General features: G+C 39.0%; 1 protein-coding gene across 9 annotated transcripts in view; it reads left to right on the top strand.

Annotated features, from left to right (window-relative positions):
* Positions 1 to 23,419, top strand: part of TBC1D5 (TBC1 domain family member 5) — a 264,700-nt gene that overhangs the window by 139,134 nt on the left and 102,147 nt on the right. For all 9 annotated transcript variants that reach the window (XM_081883202.1, XM_081883203.1, XM_081883200.1 and 6 more), the window contains 5 exons: positions 10,918 to 11,026; positions 11,831 to 11,920; positions 12,013 to 12,084; positions 15,054 to 15,121; positions 17,644 to 17,746. In XM_081883202.1, coding sequence (XP_081739328.1) covers positions 10,918 to 11,026; positions 11,831 to 11,920; positions 12,013 to 12,084; positions 15,054 to 15,121; positions 17,644 to 17,746 — 442 coding nt within the window. The remainder of the gene's footprint in view (positions 1 to 10,917; positions 11,027 to 11,830; positions 11,921 to 12,012; positions 12,085 to 15,053; positions 15,122 to 17,643; positions 17,747 to 23,419) is intronic.

The raw sequence follows: 23,419 nt of genomic DNA on the forward strand, positions 1-23,419 counted from the left end.
TTTGCAATGGCTGAAGGCCTTCTGCTGGAGTATCATAAGCCCTGGTTTTACTTGAAGGTGCCATGTAACACTTGAGATTGGGGTCTTGGTATGAGTAACATCAAAGGGTGTTGCCTGGTTATGCAGCCTTCATAACATTTTAGTGATGAATGCAATATTGAATAAGTGTTTTGAAGTATCTGGACAGAAACACTAGAAGAATCCATGAACACTGAGCATCTGTTGCACATCCAACAGATTTGTAGCATATGTTAGTTGACCTCTGAGAAAAGTTTTGTCTTTTACAAGAACAATGTTTCTGTGAGAACAGGAATTCACAAACTGAATAGCTTCCCTGACTTCTCTGATTATTATTTTAAAAATATTTTCTGTATTAGCTTCCAAAGGAGAAAACAAGAGTTAGGGTCTTGCTATCTTCAAGCATAGATTACCCTTTTGTCAAGAAGTAGAGACTCCAAAATATAAGTGACCGTAGAACTCTTAAATAGAGATGTAGAAGTTATTTGATAGACAGATGAGTGACAGGATACAACAGCACACATTGAATTTTGTTGGTTTAACAGTAGGTCTCATAGCACTTGATATGTATAATTAATGTCAAATTGGGTCCAACTTTCTGGATAATCAGAAAATAGAGACTTAGCGCCCCCCCCCCCGTCTAAATTCTGCTGATTGCCACATAGTCAGGTGCCATAGCCCCAAGGCTTCTTGGTTACAAGATCACTGAATAATAATTGTGCTTTGAAAGTAAGTGATAAAGAACGACTTGGCTAAAATAATACTAAACCATTTTTATCATAAATCAGAGCCGGCCATTATTGCAGCACAGTATTAATTTATTGGTACAATTAGAAAGCAAAAATGATAGAGCTAGGTCATATGGTATATTAAAGAAGAAGAAGAAAGCCTTGGCTTTTAATAATTGGCAGACCCGACACTGCTATTAAGTAGCATTACAGTATTTAAGGTGTGAAATGAATATTTTATTCTCAGTAAGAAGTAGCTCCAAACATATAATGAGGCTAGCTGCAAATTGTTTGGCTCTAAGTTCTAAATTACATTGCAAAGAACAGACAAGAACTTCATGAGCAAAAATGTGTGAATGTTAAACTAAAATATAGTTGTGGGGAAATGTAATGGTTTAGAAAAAAGGAATTGACCAGTAATCCATAACAGTGTCACCACAGCAATGATGGAAAATATATTGAAAATGTTTCTTTTCAAATTGATATATAATAAAGTCAAACTAGGAAGAAGCAATAGCTACAGTCATTTATGTATATGTAAATCTCATTGATTTCAGTGGAACTTATGAACTTGCAACCCTGTACAGGGTTTTTAACAAAACAAAAGCAAAGCAGGAACACCTGTATTAAAAAAGAAAAGAAAAGAAAAAGAAAACCACACATAACAGCTAAATGGCCAGGGGAAATAAAAAAGGTCTTTGCCAATGAGTAGAAATACATCAAACTCTGTCAAGTCAACCAAGTTCTTGTTGGAAGCCAACACTGAAAAATCCATCTTGTGGGTCTTCATGCACAGACAGTACCCTCTGAAGGCAGGGGGACCTGAAGAAGACCCTCTCAGGAATATATTGAGAGTTGGCAAACTGCTGGTGGAAGAGGCGGATTGCTAATACTTGCAATTGAAAGTGTTACATTTGCTATGGGTGTGTGATTGCTTCAACCTCTAAATACAAAGCACAGTTAATAATTTGAGGAAATGAACTATCCCTTTTAATGACAATTTTTGCCCTTGATACCTCCTGAGAATGGTAATTCTCTTAGTCAGCAAACCGTGGGCTCCATCCTTAATGTTGGCAATACAGTGCCACTAGAAAGTAGAAATACTGTCTTTCTCTCCTTCCCAAGGGCAGCTGACCTTCTTCTCGCCAAAGAGTTGAACCTCTTGCCAGCACATATGACTACAGACTATTACATTAATCTGTTTAGCCGCAGTACCAGCTGCTTGCATGTTTTTAATTATCTTATTAGATGATATAACAGTGACCTATGAAATAAAATTGAAGGTGAGCATTTTTAACTTCTTTTATTTAACAGCTTTCCCCCAAAATATATACTAATGAATAACTAATTGGGGAGAGGGGCAATAGGCTTTCGTTTTTTACCTTGTAAAATCTAATTTTGAGGACAAAATAACTTAACTTTCTTTAAGGATTTTCTAACTACTATTGATTATATTTCACATGTAACACGTATAAGTATTAACATTAATACCCCTTGTTTTACTGAGTAATGTTTTTGATGCATTATTTTGCATAATAGTCTACTAAATATTTACACCTCATGCTTTACTTAATATAATTTTGTTTCCAAATTATTTTTCTTCCTATTTCCTTGAAAATAGTTTACTAGCTTAATGTTGCTCATTTAAATTGTGCCCGTATCATCCAAGTTAATAGTGCTTTGCAGAACTCTAAGAAAGACTTATAATAGAGTATGCTCAAGCTAATATGGATCTTCTTAAGGTGGTCTTTCTAGGATCAGGCAAATAAGCAATGTGTATATAAGGTGACAGGGGTAGGTCAAGGCAGAAATTGGTGACTGAATGGTGCAGCAGGCTTTCTACTTGCTTCTAGTTGGGGGTTGATTGTTTCACTCATGTTCTAGAACTGTAAGGATGATTTTTAGAAGTTCTTTCTGATACCTCTTAAGCATTATTTTCCAAGTCCAGCTCATAACCAGTTCACATGTAACTCTATGGCTAAGTGTGAACCAGCAAGTACACAGGCAGTCAGAGGAAAAATCATGGCTCCTCACCTAGTCTTATTGCTACCATGCTACCTAGAATTTAGAATAGCTTGCCTTCGTACTACATCTAAACTCAGATTTTTGGTTTGTCCTTGCTCCAAGCAAGCCACAAGTGTTGAGCCAAGAACAAGCCCCAGCTACAGTTTGAGTGAGACAAACCATAAGCCTGAGTTTGAATGCAACACTCAGCCAAACTATGGCTTAGCTGCTTTTCTTTTCTTTCTGCTTGCTCATTCACACTTCAACATCATGGTTTGTCTTACAAGAGTTTCATGCCAGCAAGGGACAAGAAAAATGTAAGAGAGGACCTTCTTCTTGAGTGTCTCAACAATGGGTCTCAGTGTTTTTCAGTCAAGGATCACTTATGCAACTGAATGCTAGCACATGTGAATGGAACTGTATTCATAATTATGTATATCCTTGCTGAGTAGATCCACTTGGTTTGCAAACCAGACTGAAAGCAATATGGTGTTTTCCTCTATTTTCTTAAAAGTGGAAGTGTTCCTGGAAATATTGTGGTCTTTATTTTGAAGGGAAATGAGCCATAAAAAAAATTGTATATGGCTCCTTTTGGCTTTCCCTTCATCCCTGCTCCTGGTGCAATGATCACAGCCATGTTCATTTTTAGGAGGCAGGAGTAGTAGAACCCTTCCATTTTAGGGTGCTGTTTGTTTCAGAGTGCTACAGCTTAGGCAAGGGCAAAGCCAATAAATGTTTCTCCTTTCTACCTGTTTTATGTTTCCCTGTTCCACATAACCTTTTATGCTGGGTGACTAAGGGGTCATCAGGTTTCTCTGTAGATCTAGGTTTGTCACTTCTTTACAGCAAGTTCCCATGGAGATTTTTGCTCTGCTTGTTGTACATTGTCACAACCACCCACATTGGCCTAGGCAGGGATTATTGCCAGCATAGGTCTCTCCCCTTCACTTTGTGGACCACAGCTTTCCACTTTTGCTTGCTTCTTAAAACCTGTGGTCCACAGAGTGGAGGAGAGAGATCTATGCTGGTTGTATAATTAGGAAGAGGACTGTATGCTACATCATCCATGTCACAGTATAAACATAAATTTCAAGCTGAAGAGAGAAGTGCTTGAGTTTTGGCATGTTTGCTGGAGGAATTACTCTTTCTGTCTCTCCCTTGTCCATATTTATTAAATTATTGCTGTATTTCCCTCCCAATTAAATGGACAGATTTAGTCTACAATTCCGAATTATCTCCAGGTGCATCAGAGAATGATTCTGTTTTATGAAACACCTGTTCAGCATATTGCAATAAAATTAGATAATAATGTTAGCACAAAGAAGAGCTCTGACAAAAAAACAGCCTTTGGAAAGGGTTAAGAACATAAGAAGAGACTACTGGATCAGGCCAGTGACCCATGTAGTCCAGTATCCTGTTCTCACAGCGGCTAACCAGGTGCCTATGGGAAGCCTGCAAGCAGGACGCAAGCACAAGAGCATTCGGTCCTTGTGCGGTTTCTAGCAGCTGGTATTCAGAAGCATACTGCCCCTGACTGAGGAGGCAGAACCTAGCCATTATGGCTAACGGCTACTGGTAGCCTTGACTTGCTTGAATTTCTGTTATCCTCTTTTAAAGCCTTCCAAGTTGGTAGCCATCCCTGCCTCCTGTGGGAGTGAATGCCATAGTTTAACTATGTGCTATGTGGAGAAGTACTTTATTTTGCCTGTCCTCCAAAATTCAGCTTCATTGGATGTCCGAAAGCTCTAGTGTTGTGAAAGAGGATGAAAACCTTTTCTTGAACCATTTTCTCCACACCATGCATAATTTTATATATTTCTATCGTGTCACCTTCTACTGGTCTCTTATCAAAACCAAAAAGCCCCCAGTGCTTCAACCTTTCCTCATGGGGAAGTTCCTGCTTGATCATTTTGGCTGCCCTTTTCTGAACCTTTTCCAACTCTACAATATCCTTTCTGAGGTGAGGCAGCCAGAACTGTACACAGTATTCCAAATGTGGCCACACCACAGATTTATATTAACGATGTTATAATATTGGAAGTTTTATTTTCAATTCATTTCCTAATGACCCCAGCATGGAATTTGCGTTTTCCACACCTGCTGCACACTCAGTCAACATCTTCACTGCAACCCCAAGGTCTCGTTCCTGGTCAGTCACTGCCAGTTTAGACCTCATAAGCGTATATGTGAAATTAGGATTTTTTTGCTCTGACAGTCATCACTTTACGTTAGTTTGCACTGAATCACATTTGCCTTTTCCCCACCCATTCACTGAGTTTGAAGAGGTCCTTTTGGAGCTCTTCACTATCCATTTCTGTTTTAATGACCCTGAACAACTTAGTATCATCAGCACTTTCTACATTCCTCCATTGGAAAAGAACTGTCCATTTATTCCTGATCTCTGCTTCCTGTTACTTACCCCATTCAAACAAGAGGACTTCTCTTATAATGCCTTCTTATAATTCTAGTGGGTTCTAGTAACTTCAGTCACAGACATGTGAGAAATGGCAGACCTGGAAATACAGCCATTCATGTCTGCAGTATGATTGACTCTGTCTCCTGCCTTAATGGGATATTAGTGGATGAAACAAAGGTCAGAGACAGAAGACAGTATGAGCAGCCCACCTTGTTCCACCATATGTGTTGCTGTTAACTCTCTGCTATTGTGGTCAATCACATAATTGTTGCTCCCTTGCTTAGAACCCGAGTACGGAATAGATCCAGGAGAGACTTGGTTTCTATGACCAGGACATGCAGGGAGCCATCACTGCCATAGATTACCTTGGTGTTTAAGAATCTTCTACTTCTAGGACAAGCAGAGATGGCAGGAACCAGTTCCTACACGCATCACCTCTGCATGGAGAGAGTTAAAGGGCTGCTTCTTGCCTTTGACCTTTAATATTGTCAACAGAGGGAAAGAACCAGAAAACTGGAGCAGTTGCCTCTTCATCTCTTAATTCTACAAACCATTTTAGTGGAAGCATTCATGGAAGTTTTTCCAAGAAGCAAAAAATAGTATTAAAAATAGTAAATAGAAAAATAATAATTGGTGTTTTGGAGTCATTTTGCTTCTGTAGCTATAATTTCAAAACAGCTCCATTTATTCTGATAAATCCCACCATTCCTTTAATATCTTATGTGCTTTATGTTAATGTCTTTGTCGTGGGTTTTTAAAGTTTAACAAGTACCATCTCACACACACAGATGGCCATTGTTCATTACTAAAGTGAGTGTGAATTAAAATATTTATTAAAAGTTCTTAAGCACAGTGGGCCTAAGTAATGCACTGCAATAATGCTATCAGGATTCATTTAAACTCCAAGCTCAAATCATCTTTGTGCCAGTGTGACTGAAATTGACAGATAAATGGCACCATGCTTCTGGTGGTGTTGAGTTGTGCTTTTTCAGATCTTAATCATGCTGGCACTTCCTCCTTGGAGAGTGAAACTAGTCCATAAGGTTTTTAGTGACCTAAAAGCAAGAACATCTGCTGCAGAACCACAAGCAAGTTGTTGGCCAAGTTTAGTAGTTCGGGAGTCTGCAGATGATTGCAAATACTAGAATTCTAGTTTCAAGTATCCTGTAGCAGACAAAGGTGCCAGAATCTTTCAGTAACTAATAGATTTTAAAGTTATTTTTCTTTTTATCAGAGAATAGTGTTTGCAACTATTGCATCACATGACACTATTCAAACAATTTGTCTATTTCACCCATTTCTTTTGCTTTACATGTGTGGTGGTGTTTATCTGAGTGCCATCTATCAACCCCACCTTCTGTTGGTGAGACGTTCCTTAGTAGGTCTGGCCACAACACACACGTTCGTGCACTTTTTAAACTCGCTTTCTGCGCAAATCTGAAACATCAGAACATTTGTATCTTGAAAATAAAAATGCCACATGCACAGGTAAACAAATATATGTGCATATGCCCACAATGGATCTCAAAAATCTGGAATTTAGGGAGAGTTGGGAAGTAGTCCTTGAGGGGAGAGGGGTTTGGGGTGCAACACACAGTGCCGTTACATCTCATCAAGTGCAGCCCACTAGTGTAGATGAGAAACATTGAAACAGAATTCAGTTGAAAGTTCCCATGTGTGAACTAATGTGCACAAAAGGGCACATGGAAAATCAGATCTGTGCAACCCACATGCACATTAACACGCAGATGTGAAAGCAGCCTGAGTCCTGGTCTTCAAGTACCTGACTTCAGAGCAAAGCTGAAGCCCGAGCTATGATCCATAAATGAGTGGTTTAGACAGCAGGCAGTAGGAATCCCTCAGGTCCTAAATACCTGCAGCTTTCATTTTTCATTTTTCATTTTGTGAACTTCTCCTGCTTCAGCTTATTCCTTTCAAATAAGTCCTTTGTATTTCTGTAGTTCGTTCTTCCTTTTTTCCTAGTAACCAGGATCCATATTTCCTGTGGTGGGTTCATCTGAGATCAGGCAGTCCCTAGAAGTTATTTCTGCACAAATACAGCTAAACAAGTTGTGTGGATGTTAACCCTCCTCCCTCCAATAGCAAATACAAATGTGAAAACTTTACTAAAAGGCTGAGGTATGTCTCATGCTATGCAGGACTTAAAGCCAAGCACTTATTAATAATAAAGCATTATCTTAATGCTGCACATGCCTATTCAGAAGGAAGTCCCTTTGTGTTTAATGAGACTTAATCCCAGGTAAGTTTGTACAGGATTGGCAATGAGAAAAATTGGTTATTGAGCCTTAACAGTTGTATCGTCACAGTCAGGGCTAGCAGGACATTGCTGACTTCTCATGGTAAGCATGAGGTTGTCGGGCCAGGGGTGTGGGGTCAATCTCTCTCTCTAATATTGTGTTATGTGATGCTTCCATGGCAGCCATTCTGTGACTGACTCCAGTTAAACCCTAAATATTCAAAATTGTTCCTCACTTGTCCAAAAATGTTGGCAACCCATTGTCTGTGGTTAGCATCCAGTATATTAAATGGTTTGGGGACTGCATCTTGTTGATTTATGAACGTATAAATTTTAGGGTCTTACAGTGCAATCCTGTGGATGTTTACTCAGAAGTGGATTATATTGTGTTCAGTATTGCTTGCTCCCTAGTGTGTTTAGGTCACACCATCAGATTCAATTCTGATCTCATGCCCTACATTTGTGACAATGGGGCAAAAGTAGTTCCAGTTTGATTCATGTTTGGCTCTTTGGCTACCATTGATATAGAAAGGTGGAAGCTGACAATATGGTAGTCTTCAGATTTATATTGGACTACAGCTCCCATGAGACCCAGCCACATGGCCAATGGCCAGGTATGATGGGAGTCGTAGCCCAAAATATTTCAAGGGCGGCATGTTGGCTTTCCCTGTTCTGGATATTTGCACCCATTATCTGAATGGAGTGAAATGCCCATCTCTGTCAATCAGATGAGAAATGTCAATTTAAGAAAAGAAAAAAAATAGATGCTTCATCACCTCCACACTCAACCCTTGACAACCATATGCTGAACATTGATATTTAAAAGCCACTTTACTCTTTGCTGTTTATTAAATTCCTCTGCCAAAAATTCAAGACTTCTAAGCACTGGAGAGCCAGAGAGACTAGCTGAGTGATCTATTGCAGGGGAGCAGGGAGCACAGATTCTGTAGGAAGCAACTGCCTTATTCAAATCCCTGGTGACTCATGGTGGTCAGGGTAGGAGATGTGAGTGGCCTCCTGTGTTCCATTTCTCTCCCTGCCCCCCCCCATTGACAGCAATGGGTGGGAATAAATTATGCCAGCTCCAGAACTGACATGGTTTTGAGGCCTCTTGTTGAGCCTTTTGGGAGAGTGAAGGGGCTTAGGATCCTGCAAAGCTGTCGTCTCCTCTGACACACCTTCAGAATGTCCTGTTTTGACCCCCACCACCCACAGGACATTGCTAGTGGGACAGCGGCATCAGTGAAGCTTTTCACTGCTGTCCTGGAGATGTACCGTTCTGCCAGCGGACAGCCGCCATCTCTACCATGGAGTGGTTCTTCTTGATTCTATGGCCCCTCACCTGCCTTCTCACAGAGCATGAGATTATTTTAACTTGTCAGATTGCTTTTGTATATGAGGAATAACTGGTTTCTTGTTGCTAAATGTACACATATAGACTATTTGTATATAAGGTTTTTTATATAATAAATATATAATTATATAATGAATAAAAATACCAGGGATACTTAAATGATATATTGGATAATTTTTAATTTTGCTAGATGGTGGTATGGCTTTGTGGTTCATTATTTTAACCAATGTCAGTAACAAATATGTCCTACACTCTTGTAAATGGTTTGCCTTTGTACTACTAGTAACTATTTGAATGTTATTTTTTAAAAAAATCTAGGAGAATTAAAATGGATCAATCTTTGAACAATTTCTAAAATATTTTTCTTTGTACAAAAAGCAGAAAGACTGTGTACAGTTCTTAATTGCCTTTTCGAGACTGAGTTCCCTCATTACCTGTGATTTAAGCTAAAAATGAAGTAATTATAGATAACAGTGTTTATCTGGTTGATCTTGGCACCTGCAGTCCTAATGCTGAAGCTCTTCCTGTTTCTGAGGCCAGGCTTTAACGTCTCTGGCTGGCATTACTAATCTGCAACTCTTACATTTCTGCTAAATTTCCCATAAAAGTTTCAGACAGTATGCTGTGCAAAAAACATTTTTTCTAGATAGAAGACTTGGTAAAACACACATTTTTATTAGGCGTGTTTTGTTCCTTCCACAGAACAAATAGCTGGCAACAGTGGTTTCTGCTTTCCGCATTTTCTTCTTTTATGTCGTTTATCAGATCAGAATAGTTTTGTAAAGTATGTTGATGTATGCCCCAATTCTTTTAAACATATGTCTGGATTCTTTATTCTATTGTATTTGCTTGATCAGAACAAAGCTTAGCCTGCAAAGGTTTTTCTAGGAGTTGCACATTACTTTGTCCAACAAGAACATTGCCCAGTCTGGAATCCTAGCAGTGACCTGGGTCTTGTGGAACACAGAGGCAAACCATTTGCACGAATGAGCAAATGGGCAGGTCAGGAGCAAAGGCGATAGTAGCTGCCTCCTTCCGCTGCTGAGGCACCACTTTGAGCCAAGCTGTAGTTCGCATTGTGTTTGAACCCAGGCTCTTGGTTTGTCTTGCTCCACACAAATCAAGAACTGTAACCAATGTTTGGTCGGAGTTACCAAGTTTTAGTTTGTCTTCGTCTTTGTTTTTGTTTTACTCAAATTATATTTGTTAATTCAGTGACTCAAGGAAGTCTTTGGGCTATTTCACTTTAGATCCTCAGGTGGGTGGTATTGTTCTAGAGATTCAGTTCAGTGGAAAATAGAGAAAATATAGTTTAATTCTTGTATTCAAATTCACTAAATGGTTTGGGACAATTAATTTCCAATTGTTTCCCAGTAGAGTAGATTTACTTGTACATTAATGAAGCACAGGTGTTAGGCCCCTGGTGTCTTTGTGCCTAGGAGGCATATTTAGGTTGTTTATCTAGTCAGCCGTAGGTACTGCAAGGTACTCAAGCTTGCCTTTAACAGTTTATACAGTGAGGGGTTTTTTAAAATTTATTTTTTAAAAATTTGCTAGCACCTGTTAAATTTTTAAGACTGATCATGTAGAAAGAAGTGGAAGAGACTGCAATAGTAAACAGCACTAAAAGTTAACGGAAGTCATCTTCTATTATGCTTAACTGCCCAGCTTGACGTTATGTAGAAAAGAGGCTTCATTTAGGCAAATGTGTCATGTGCAGAAATAATAGTCAACACTATACTTCCTTGTACCATATTTTGAAATTAGGTATTCTTTCAAATAGGTACTGCTTTATCTATGGTTGAAACCCAAATGTGCTTATATTAATATTCATTTTTCTTGTTTATTCACTGAACTGCAGTACCAACATTTTAGAGGAAATGGAATAGCCTCCACAGACATTATGAATTTCAGTAGCTGGCATAATTATAGTGATCTACATATTCATTAAATCCAGGGAAGAAATGTGTCCAAAAAGACAACCATGCGTTTAGAAATAGCACACTGCTAAATATATACATTTAAAACTTCCTTTCCTTTTGTTTACCCAAAATTACTTCATGTTATATTGCTTCACAGTCAGCTAAGTCTTTAATAATAATTTTTAAAAGTTCTTTTCCCCCCTGTTCATTCCATGTAGCAAAGAATGGGAAGAATTATTTGTAAACAACAATTACTTGGCAACAATACGGCTGAAGGGGATTAATGGGCAGCTGAGAAGCAGCAGGTTCCGTAGTGTTTGTTGGAAGGTAAGAAGAAAATATTTATTTACAGCTTGTAGTTGTAATATACCAATGTATTACCTGATGCACTTGAAGATTGCTGATGTAAAGAGTCAACTGAATTTTGAAACATTCCATCTCAATGTTCTTCTGTTTTTATAATTCACAGAACAATTAATGATTTGAAATACCTTACAACTAAATTACTGTTCATATTGAAGGATTTATGTCAATTATATTTCACTTGGGCAGGCTTCATTGTGAATTTTTTTTATCAAAGTCGTATTTTTTCACTGAAAGTGCAACTAATCTTTAGGATCTTTAGTCAGGATTTATCAGTTATCCCTGCTTTTAAAATAGTTCCGTATATCCTTTTCTTTTTATGGGACGAGACTATAAGAACCCTGAGCAACCTTCCTATAGGATTGGGTTAAGCAAAGTAGGAGGGGCTGCTCAGGTCAGTTGCCAACAGGCAAGGAGTCTGTGGAGCTGACAAGTGAAGCAGGTATGGTCTGTCAGAGTATATGATTAACCTGCTGAAGCAGCTTATTTACAATATCACATGAGATAGCACAATATGATGCTAAATATACCAGAGATACTGCAGAAGTGAGTAGTATTAAAAAGGATCCTGTTTGATGGCTTAACGTCTTTGGTAGATGCCTTTCAGTGAATCCTTTGAACATGCACACCATGGTTATTTCAGTTTACTATATCCTACCACGAAATACCCAAGTTCCAAATTACAAATATGATTCTGTTTAGAAAGTGTCACTACGTCAATATAACTCGCTTGTCTTTCTAACCAACCAATGTTTCATTGATCTGCAGCTGTTTCTGAATGTTCTCCCCTCTGACAGAAGTCAATGGATCAGTAAAACAACAAAATTAAGAGCACTGTATAACAAGATTAAAGAAATAGTAAGTTGAATCCAGACATATTTCCTTCCTTCTGCCTCAATATTTTCCACAGGTCTAATAGAGAATCTAAAGGTCTTAATTCCTATTCACAGCATATTACAAATCCTCGAAAAGCTGGACAACAAGACTTGATGATCAACAACCCACTTTCACAGGATGAAGGGGTAATTATAACTTATTTTATATTATATCCGGAGTATGCAATAAAACCTCTGATGCTCTTCATCAAGTAAAGAGTAAAAGAATCCTTGATATGGACAGCTAATCCAAAAGAGATGAAATGAGGTTGCAACTTGGTGTGTCTTGACACTGAAAATGCTGGAACAGCAGTGTCTTTTGGTACCCTAGACACTAACACTTCTTTTTCTGAAAATGCTGCAACCCAGGTCATGTCAGCTTGTGGGTTGTTTTCTTCTCGAGGAGCAAAATTCCTGCTCTCATGGTGAACTCAGTAATACTGCTTTGTACTACATTATAAGTAAAGTGTGTGCATTGTACAGCTAGCTGAGATATCCCAGTCAAAGGAGATAGTGTCAGTTCAGGTGGTTAACATGCGTTCTCCTGATCCAAAGGAAAGGACATAACACCAGGGCTTTTTGCCACCTGGAATTCACCAGAACTCAGTTCTGACACCTTTCAGGTAGATGCTATTGCCATTCTAAAAAGAACGTGGGAGGCAATCATCATGAGTTCTGGCACCTCTTTTTCAAGAAAAATAGCACTAGATAAGACAGTATACATCTTAAATATATCATGGCCTACCATCATAGTTCACAGTACTTGTGACGCTGTATGGTGGTGTGACAAACACAGAGTTATTGTTTGTTCCCATAATTGCCTGAAGTGGATAGTAGCTCAAGGATGTGACTGAATCGGGAATTTCAGTAGGAAAGGATCTGTACATTCATCATGTAAAAAAAAAAAAAATCTATCAGCCAACCCTTCAAACTTAACACCTAGCATCAAAATAGGAAATAAGATCTAAAAGGGGGGAAAGGAAATAAAAACACTTAAAACCAGAAAAAAATATAGAAATCATAGGGTTGGATCTGATTAAATTAGTCATGCTTTCTTCTTCTTTGGTGATCACTTGTAGCTGAGTAGGATTGTCTTCCATGACTATGGTCTTAACAATGTGTCCATAGGTTACTGTGGAGGCCAGTTATGGATTCACACATCCTTCCACAGTGGGGACATAGGTTTCCGAGTGGGAGTTGATCATGTTGAGGATTTGCCAAATGTGCCTTCCTCTTAGACATGCTTTAACCTCACTTAAATCAGTGGGACAAGTTAGTCATGACGACTATAAGAGATAATTGCCAATGATCCGAGTTTATGAGAGTTCAACAACATATGGAAGATGCTACATTGGCTACTGCTGAACGATAACACGATTAGCTAGAAAAAATAGATAAATCAAATGGCAGCGTATATTCAGAGTCAGCATCAGTAAAAAATTCAACATCCAAAAGTTTGACATAGACCAGGGTCCAATTTCAAAAGATTCCTAAGTGGATTTTTTGAGGGCCCAAGCATCTAATGTCAGGTTGACAACCATTAAGCAAGGGGGTGTTTAATCCTTCAAGCCTGTTGCAGTATCTGCACCATCCAGCAGCCAGCATTGTGTGAACTCACTCCCTTATCACTCCCAATATAAATACACAGTTTTATGCAAGCTATAGATGTTCTTTTTCCCATTTGCATCTAGTGAATTTTTTTTGTTCAGCCTCTATTCAAATTCACCTTTAGGTCCACTATTCAAGTAGCCAAGTGAAGCAAGCCTATGGCACTTGATATACCATCTCTAAACAGACGAAAAGGAGCTGAAGATGCTCTTCTCCAAAAGTGGAGCATGCTGAGTATTCATCACTTTCAGCTGATGATGTCTTGATGAGCAAGGGATCAGAGCTGGGACTTTGTTTCATTCTCTCCGAGAGTTGCCACCTGTTCTTATTCATTTAAAATAAATGTTAGTCATCAGCTCTTTTATTTAAACATTTCTGCAATTTTAAAAACAGCTGAATATACCATGATTAATTCTTCCAGTGAATATCAAGTGGAACCAATAATGTTGATACATTGCATGTTGAACTAGCATGTCGTATTATTTTTAAAGCAACATACAGTGCTTCGAGGGCGATATTGGACTCTCCAATGACCACGTACCCACAGACATTTTGGGAAGCTTCTCGCTTTCTGTTAGCTTCTAGTGAACTAAGCCATTTTATTTAAGCTTTGCATGAATACTGATCAGGGCCTTCTGCAAATGTTTGCAGCTGTGGAATTGTAAAAATATCTCAAGAATGGCTGTTGGCCTTAATTGGACAATGTAGTTATTGAGCGGCTCTGTAAATGTTTTGTTGTAGATTCACCATCACGTTGATTTAAACATGGCAGGAGACATTTGGCTGTCACCAAAGAAAGAAGCCTTGCCTCTCCTCTTCTTCTTCTTTTCCCTAGTCAAGGGCAGGAGCAGTAGCCCTCCAGCTATTATTGCACTCTTAAATCCCAATAACCCTGACCAATATGACCTGTCTAGCTAATTTTGGAGGTCCATAGATTAGCCACCTCTGGTCTAGGGATGCAAAACATGTGGTGTGACATCATTGTATTGCAACTTTCCTCTTCCCCACAAAAAACAACCTGTAAAGTATATGTGCATGTAAAAGTCACCATGTAGTGATGCAGAAAACACACCAGCAATGTTTAGCATTACAACTTCTAACGTTTTAATGTATTTATGCAAACTAAAAATAAGGGGCGGACCTATGATAATATTAGGTTCCATGAGATTCAGCTCAGTTGGCTAGAGCGTGGTGCTGATAATACCAGGGTTGTGGGTTTGATCCCCATATGGCCCCCCTACTTATTCATGCATTGCTGGGGGTTGGACTAGAGGACCTTCAGGGACCTCTTCCAATTCTATGATTCGATGATAGAAAAAAACCAGTCGTGTGAGGCTTTTTGAAAAATGCAGCTTGATCAAAAGGCTAAAACTTCCCAAAGTCTGATATTCACTAATATTGCCTTCTTTTAAGCAGCCCAAATGCAACATGTTTCCAGTTTATACAAACTTTTTACATAGACCATCAGTTTTATTCCATGTTTCGTGTGAATGTTTGCCCTCTTGCAGAGTCTTTGGAACAAATTTTTCCAAGATAAAGAACTTCGAGGAATGATTGAACAAGATGTGACAAGAACGTAAGTGTTGTGAAACATTGCTGTAGATAGTCAACCTTTGGCCGTAAGGCAACATCCAGCTCATCTACACGGTATTGTTTATCATTCTGTATTTATTTAAAATATTTATATACTGCTTTTCAGGAGGAGCTCAGAAAACAGTTTACATAAAAAGGTTAAAACAATCAGCAGAAGTTAATTAATGCTGTACTGTCAAGAGCTTGGGATACCTCAGTTGGTAGAGCATAAGATTTCTAATGTCAGAGTCGTGGGAACGAGCACCACACTGGACAAAACGATTCTTGCATTGCTGGGGGTTGGACAAAATGGCCCTTGTGGTGCCCACCAACACTACCATTCTATGAAAAAAAGGGGAAAGTCTTTTTGAAAGCAAGGGCAAGGTAGTGGTTGAATCTCATTCTCTCCTTCCCTCAGGACAAGAGGATACAGTGGTACCTCGGGTTAAGTACTTAATTCGTTCCGGAGGTCCGTTCTTAACCTGAAACTGTTCTTAACCTGAAGCACCACTTTAGCTAATGGGGCCTCCTGCTGCCATCGCACCGCCAGAGCACGATCTCTGTTCTCATCCTGAAGCAAAGTTCTTAACCTGAAGCACTATTTCTGGGCTAGCGGAGTGTGTAACCTGAAGCGTATGTAACCTGAGGTACCACTGTACTTAGGTAACGCTTTGTTGAAGGGTAAGGAAGGGTACGGCCACCTCAGTTGGAACACCTGGAACTAGATGGTGGTCAGCTTTTGCTTCCCTTTTTCACCTCCCAAAATAAAATCTGACCGATAAGCTGGTACTTGTTGGCAGAGCTTATGCACGTGAGTTCAGTAAAAGGCGGTAGTGGGCCAGATACAGCACGCAGGACCATACATTTATTTCAATAGTTTTTCAAAGTTCTAAATCACTTTTTGGGTAAAATGTGGTCTTCGTAAGAATTTAGAGCAGTTCTTCGGAGGATACAATATGGACATGATGGTTGCCCAAGAGAATGACAGGCTCTTCAAGAAAAATACAGTATTCAAAATAATCTAGATGAATAAGGGAATATTGTCTCTCTTGGTTTCGAATCCCAAAGAGACATCTCGGAGATATTGAAGTGGGTTTATTATAAATTAATATTATGAGGTATTGCGTGTTTTAAATGGTTTCAGTGAGAAAGAAAAAAGAATGAGAGGAACTGACAGATCTTGTGACTAAATTATGTTTATAATACAAGATTGAACAGATGATTTTCTGTAATTCTTAACACTTAATCAATAAAAAGTGATGTGTAATTAGTGAGAAATGTCATTCAGAGGAATTTAGCATTTCTATTTTTGTGTATTACTTTCCTACTGTCGGAGATGCTTTTTAAAAATGTTCCTTATTACCATTGTAATTATTCTTTCATCTCTTTAGCCCTTAGGTCATTCCTGTTAAGGAACTTATCAAAGCTAGAACTCAGTTCCGTAAAATATTTTGTCAGAATTAGAACAATGATTGCACAGAGTAGCTCCAATTCATCTCAATTACTTCTTATATGGCATGTTACTTTTCTAGCTGTAGCATCACTCTTTACTGTTATTTGAGATGAGAAAATAGTTTGCATGAGTTTTACAATGCAAAATTCATTTTGGTACCTTTTCCATTTATAGAATTGGCAGGCAAAAAATAAAACAATGCACAGGAAATATTGACAACCCTTATTGCTTTATTTTGTATGACAGTGCCAAAGCAGTATTTTCAAATGCATTTATGCTGTTAGATGTATAATTAAAATCTAAGTATGCTTTCATGTTAAATTTCACAGATGGTATTTTTTGTTTTTAAATGGGAATAGTTCAGGATGTTTAAGATTATATAACTATTTAAGTTATAATTGGGGAATTAAAGTTTGGATAGTTGTGCTAGTTAATGGAGGCATTGTAAAAAAGAATGTTACACACACTTTGGCATAGAATTCAGTTTACTATTTACAAGGTCTAGATGACTGGTTAGTTTTCGTGAACTAACTGAAGGGACTCACAAAGTTGCTTCTTACCTAGAATTCAATTTACTCACGGGGAGGGAGGGGGAGATTTTCTTTCTGAATCTTCTTCTTGCCCTGTTCCCTGATTCTGACCAGACGTTTTCTTGGAAGCAAACACAATTTATTTCTGTTGAACTTGCTTGCATGTATATGTGAACAGGCTGCTATCATTCTATGTCTGACTGTGTCCTTATATAACTGATATTTTTATTCTTTATTGCTGTTCTTTCACTTGTATCTCACACAAATCACATGTCGATGCAGTTTTGCTCACAGCTGATATCACTCTCAGAAATCCACTTGTGTAAAGCAGTGGAATATTCTAAGTAATATAGTTAATAACGTGTCATTTAGAACAATATTTAAAAGATAAATATGATACCTGTAAGAGCTTTGTGGAGTGGAAGAAAGATAAAAGATTGTAAGACTGTTTTTTAAAAGACTGGGAATCAGGAAACCGAAGACATATTAGGAAGCATTGTGGTGTATGTATAAGTGATGTATTTTTCTTTTTTTCTTTTTCAGGTTTCCTGAAATGCAGTATTTCCAAGAAGAGAATGTGAGAAAGATTCTTACAGATGTTCTTTTCTGTTATGCTCGGGAAAATGAGCAGTTACTTTACAAACAGGTAATGAAACTATCGTACAGGTGGTATCCATTGCCTCAACGTTTTTTCCCCGCTACACGCTTGACAATTGATTGAACAATAATATAGGTTTTATTATCTCCAAAGTTGTGTGTGATGGCCCAGGCAATCAAAGAACTGCTTGTTAGCTGTGTGGTAAAGAAAGCAAACCATTCAGGCACATATGCTCCCTACTCAAGATAAGACATTCCCTCAGATTGTTTTCTTCAATGCTGTTAAATCCTACTTCCAACTTTTTAAAGGTTAAAAACTTTTTATTACTTATTAACTAATGAAGGCTTTCTCTGCTGCTCTTCATAAATTAAAAATATATGTACCAAAGGGACAATTGTTTATCTTCTGCAAATGGATTAGATCAAGACTAACAACAGATTCCTATAGATGTCAATTCAGAAGTAAATCTCATTAAATTTAGTAAACCTTACTCCCAGGTGAACTGGATAAGTTTATCTTGAGTCTCACTGAAATTAATAGGATAAGTTAGTCGTGACCTAACTGCACTCATATTGATTTCAGTGAGAGCTAAGTGTAAGTAACTTTGCCTGAATCCAAACCAAAGTATGGACTTGTTTACTTCAACTTTAGCAATCAAGTAGTCAGGTAAGAAATAAATGAATGGCATTTTGTCTGTCCATGGAACAAGAGAATACCATGGAATACGATGCAAGCAATTTAAGATATATTTACCAATAGTGTACAAGTGCTGCACACTTGCAGAAAATAGTTTGAAACAGATTACTAGTAAGAAAGAGACTTTTCAGCATTGTTCATGTTAGGCCTGCAGAAATGATACAAATGAATTCATTTGTAAATTCAGTTGATCTTTTTAATTAGTGCATGTCATGTTGAAAATAGAAAAGCTTTCAAGCTGATCATGCACTTTGGAAGAATTTTAACAATCTTAAGATGATTCTTCCAGAGTAAGTTGCTTGAAAAGTCTGAATGTGAATTTATCCGGAAACTTTTTAAAAGAAAAATAATGTTCACAGCCAAAGGCTAAGTTGTATAGTTGAGTAGAAATTGTTTATCAACAAAGCTGGTTTAACTTTAAATGCATACAGTGAAGCATATCCGTTCCCAGCTATTCTGTAACACATAATATCTTCATCATTTTAGTTCTGTAGATTTCCACTCTCTGAATCAGGTATATTGGAAGGTGCCCTCCAAATGTTGTTGGATTACAACTCCCATCTTCCCTGACCATTGGCCATGCTGGCTGGGGCCTATGGGTATTGGAGTCCAGCAATATCTGGAAGGCATCAGGTTGGGGAAAGCCGCAATAACACATTCCTAGTGTTAAAAAATCTGGTTTTGTCTAGCTGCTTAGGGTTAACTTACTCTTATTGACCTTCATCTAGTCCCTTCATCTAGTCTACTACTCATCCCAGACACCGGTTAAGCAATGCTGCCTTTTTACTTGAATTAAATGTAAAAGAAAAATAGAGATTGATTTCATCTGCTAACTGATACCACCTTAGACCAAATACAGGGATGCCTGAGTAGCTTCATACAGCTGCTAAAGAGTCTGCAGTATAAATGCTGTAAAGCTGAGCATTTCCCAGCACTGTCTTCTCAAATAGGCCCTCTTGGTAGGGACAAAATCACTGAAATACAGGGTCCACAGTCCTCAAATCTTAATGGTATTTTCCAAGATTGCTTTAAAATGGAGTTAGACAGATTCACGGAGGAGAAGGCTATTGGTGGCTATTGATTGGATGCAGTAATGCTTCTGGGTACCAGTTTCTGATGGGACGCAGGAGGCGCTGTGGGTTAAACCACAGAGCCTAGGACTTGCCAATCAGAAGGTCGGTGGTTCAAATCCCCACGACGGGGTGAGCTCCCGTTGCTCGGTCCCAGCTCCTGCCAACCTAGCAGTTCGAAAGCACATCAAAGTGCAAGTAGATAAATAGGTACCGCTCCGGTGGGGAGGTAAACAGGGTTTCTGTGCACTCTGGTTTCTGTCATGGTATTCTGTTGTGCCAGAAGCAGTTTAGTCATGCTGGCCACTTGACCCAGAAAGCTGTCTGTGGACAAACGCCGGCTCCCTCAGGTACTGCCCCGGCAGGAAGGTAAACGGTGTTTCCGTGTGCTGCTCTGGTTCACCAGAAGTGGCTTAGTCATGCTGGCCACATGACCCGGAAGCTGTACGCCGGCTCCCTCAGCCAATAAAGCGAGATGAGCGTCACAACCCCAGAGTCAGTCACGGCTGGACCTAATGGTCAGGGGTCCCTTTACCTTTACCTTTTACCAGTTTCTGGCAGCCACAGGAAGAGAGAATGCTCTTGTGCTCAGGTCCTGCTTGCAGGTTTCCCATAGGCATCTGTTTGTCCCCTGTGAGAACAGAGTTCTGAACTAGATGGTCCATCAGGTTCTTCTTATGTTCTTACATTTTTGTGATGCTATATATGGCTCTCCCCCTCCTCATCTTGTCCTCACAGCTACCCTGTAGATTAGGTTGGGGTGAGAGATGGTGACCGGCCCAGGGTCACCCAATGAGCATCGTTGCTGAGGTGAGATTTTTAACCCTAGTCTCCCAGGTCCTAGTTGAGCTCTGTAGCCGCTATATCGTACTGGGTATCCCACACAATAACCTCCCGTGCAGATTGTTAGTGGGATTAATAAATAAACCCAGCCTGGTTTCACTCTGCTATCCAACCATATACAACATTGGCTGAGTATATGAAAAAATGGTGTACTTGGAACATTATAACTTGGTGAAGCGTGAGGAAAATATTAGGTAAAATATTGTCTATGTAAATATTATCTGAAGCGGACTTATTTGATCCAACCCATTAGTCACATGAATAATTGAAAATTGCCTTGAGGAGCTGTGATGTGGGGCATTCCTTAAAGAGATGAACCCAACTTGCTTGTTTTCAGGGAATATAACAAATTTCTACTGAAAGAGAGAGTAGCACAAGAATCATACTCTGAGTAAATTAACAGGCAAATAATATTTCCTTCTTTGGTACAGCTTGACTGTCCTCTTCTTGTGCTGAAAAATCTTATAGATCCTTTACTAAAAAAATCCTTTACTAAAAAATAATACCTTACTGCATAAGGCTTGAGTATTTAGTCAAATCAGTTTTTTAAAAAAACCTTTGAGTTTCCTCACAAGCTGTTAAAGCTATTATTTTGTTCTAGGTGACACCCCGTTTAACATAGACCATATTGTTAATAGTTATGGGATTTTATTGAATTAATGAGACTGTTATCATGTTGTAGAATGTCTTGCTGAGTTAATTGAAACTGCAGAGATTATATAAATGGTATTAATGAACTTTGACTGCCTTGTGCCTCTGCTTTAATAAAGACTGCTTGGTGGGCTAAATGAACATCGGCAGATAAAAGAACAGGTTCAATTTCGTGAGCCTACAGGCTGTTAACAAAGAAAACTTTTTCACCTCTGTTTTTGAAGAGTGTCATTTCCACATTGCAGTGATTTTAGAAGATGGCTGATCTAGGGCTAAAGGGACTGGATAAAACACTAAATATATCCGCGCTGAATACTTGTACTGAATAAATTAATAACTGCACTTAAAAACTAACAGATTTTAACTACAACAGTAAAGAGTGGTGCTCTATAAATTTGAAGGTTTTTTTTTTACTTTTTTTACTTTCAGTGCCACTTCCTGCTTTGACTTCATTGGCCTTGATTATTCTACTGGATAGGTTGACTGTCTTAATTCAATCTAATAATATCGTAGAGCCATAGAATTGTAGAATTGGAAGGTACCCTGAGGATCATCTAGTCCAGCCCCCTGCAATGCAGGAATCTTGCCCAGCATGAACCCATGACCCTGAATAAAGAGCTGCATGCTCTAGCGACTCAGCTATCCCAGCAGTGAGCTATATATAAATTAATTATTACTTAATTGATTATTAATTAATGTATAACTCACCGCTGGGATAGCTCATTAAGCTATACCTTAATGCCACTGCTTCAAATAATTCCCTACATTCAAGATGTATGGCACTGATAGCGCCAGGCCTGCGGAATGCTTCTTTATGCTCAATCTGCAAACCTATGCACTCCAACCTTGTGCCTGAATCCTGCAAAAAGTCAATCGGAGCAGCATTTTTGCCTCTTATTCAGCATTTTGGCACTGTTACCAGTGATTCCCAATGTCAGTTCATGCAAGGCAGTCTCTTGACCTGAGTCTTCTGTTCTAATCACTATTTTTAATGGGATTATTTTATTGTGTATTCTAATAAAATCTGATCAGTGTTTATACAGGTTAGAACCCTAATTTGTCAGTAGACAGTATATTAATTAATAATTGTAATAGTAGTTAGAACTGGACCACAGTCTTACTACTGTGGGCCACAAACATCTGTCAGGAAAAGGAAGCAGTTCATCAGCAGCAAATTCCAGCATTCCCACTGGTGGATATCCAAACATGCTTCAGCAGTTTGTTCTGATTGGTCAGTGATGTGTAAGAAGAGCAGGCTTCTCTTCCAATGGGAGGCCTTCTGCTGCACAACTCTGACTAATCAGAATGAAGAGACAGTAGGGCAAGGGAACGCTGGGGCTTGCTTGTCTTCTGCCTTTTGGAGCAAAGCAGACCTGGGATCCTGCAGCAACTACCTTGTGGACAGGAAAGCAAGTTCACACCTTTGGGGAGTTGAAGAAAGAAAAGGTCTCTCCTAGCCTGAGTGGGATGGAGAAGGGAAGGGAACCTCAGGGAATCTGTCCTGTTGTGATGGGGGGGGGGGAGAGACAAAAGGTGGCACCTGATACTCTACTTATTTATTTAACCCCTTCGACCGAAGAGGGAAGCCCCTCAAACTCTGCATTTGTAATAACTAACATTTCGTTTTCAAAGTGCTCTGGAGCAGCACCATCAAAAATCAAACAAACCTTGAACTGCATCCATTCACTGCACCATTGCATGGCTGCTGGAAAGGTTTTGATGATGTGGTGGTTTTTACTGAAGCTTAGGGCGCGTTGGCTGACTTGTCGGAAGGAATTTTGGAGAAGAAAATTGGACTACATTGGAGTATAGGAGCAGGAAAAGCCCTGAAGACGCTGAAAGAGAGAAAATTGTGTGCGTGTTAGAGATGGCGTGGTGGGTGGTGCCCCTGTTGTTTTTAAATAGAAAAGCTGGGGTGCAATCAGCCCTCTGTGGGATTTACAATGCTTTTAATGAATGAGGATGATATCCAATGTGGAGAGGAGGTTCCGTGAAAGAGCCAGCCTGCTGTTTGTTTGGGTTGCACTATTTTTAGAAAAATTACTCTTTTTAACGCTTCACACTCCCCTCTCTCTCACAGCAAATCAAACAACAATTTTCTAGCAGAGACTGATGGAGAGATGCCACAACCCAGCAGCAAAAAGGGTTAAATGCTGCTCTTTGCCAGAAAGCTGTTAATGCTTCCTGTAAACTTTGAAAACCACACAAGGCTAACTTAATTTCCATTCGGTCAGTATATTATTTGGCAACAAATACATTGTTGCCATTTTTACATAGCAGACCCCCGTCGCAAAAGCGATTGGAGGGCTATTTACTTCAAATCCATCCTATTTGTGTCTTTTCTCAGAACATTTTAGGCTGCAATCCTGTGCACACATTTCTGGGAGTAAGCCCCACTGATCACACTTACTACTGAGTAAACATGCATAGAATTGCTATGCAATAACTGTTTCTAGGAGAG

The sequence above is a fragment of the Podarcis melisellensis genome (assembly GCF_964234715.1).
Source record: "Podarcis melisellensis genome assembly, chromosome: 12".
NCBI classification, from domain to species: Eukaryota; Metazoa; Chordata; class Lepidosauria; order Squamata; family Lacertidae; genus Podarcis; species Podarcis melisellensis.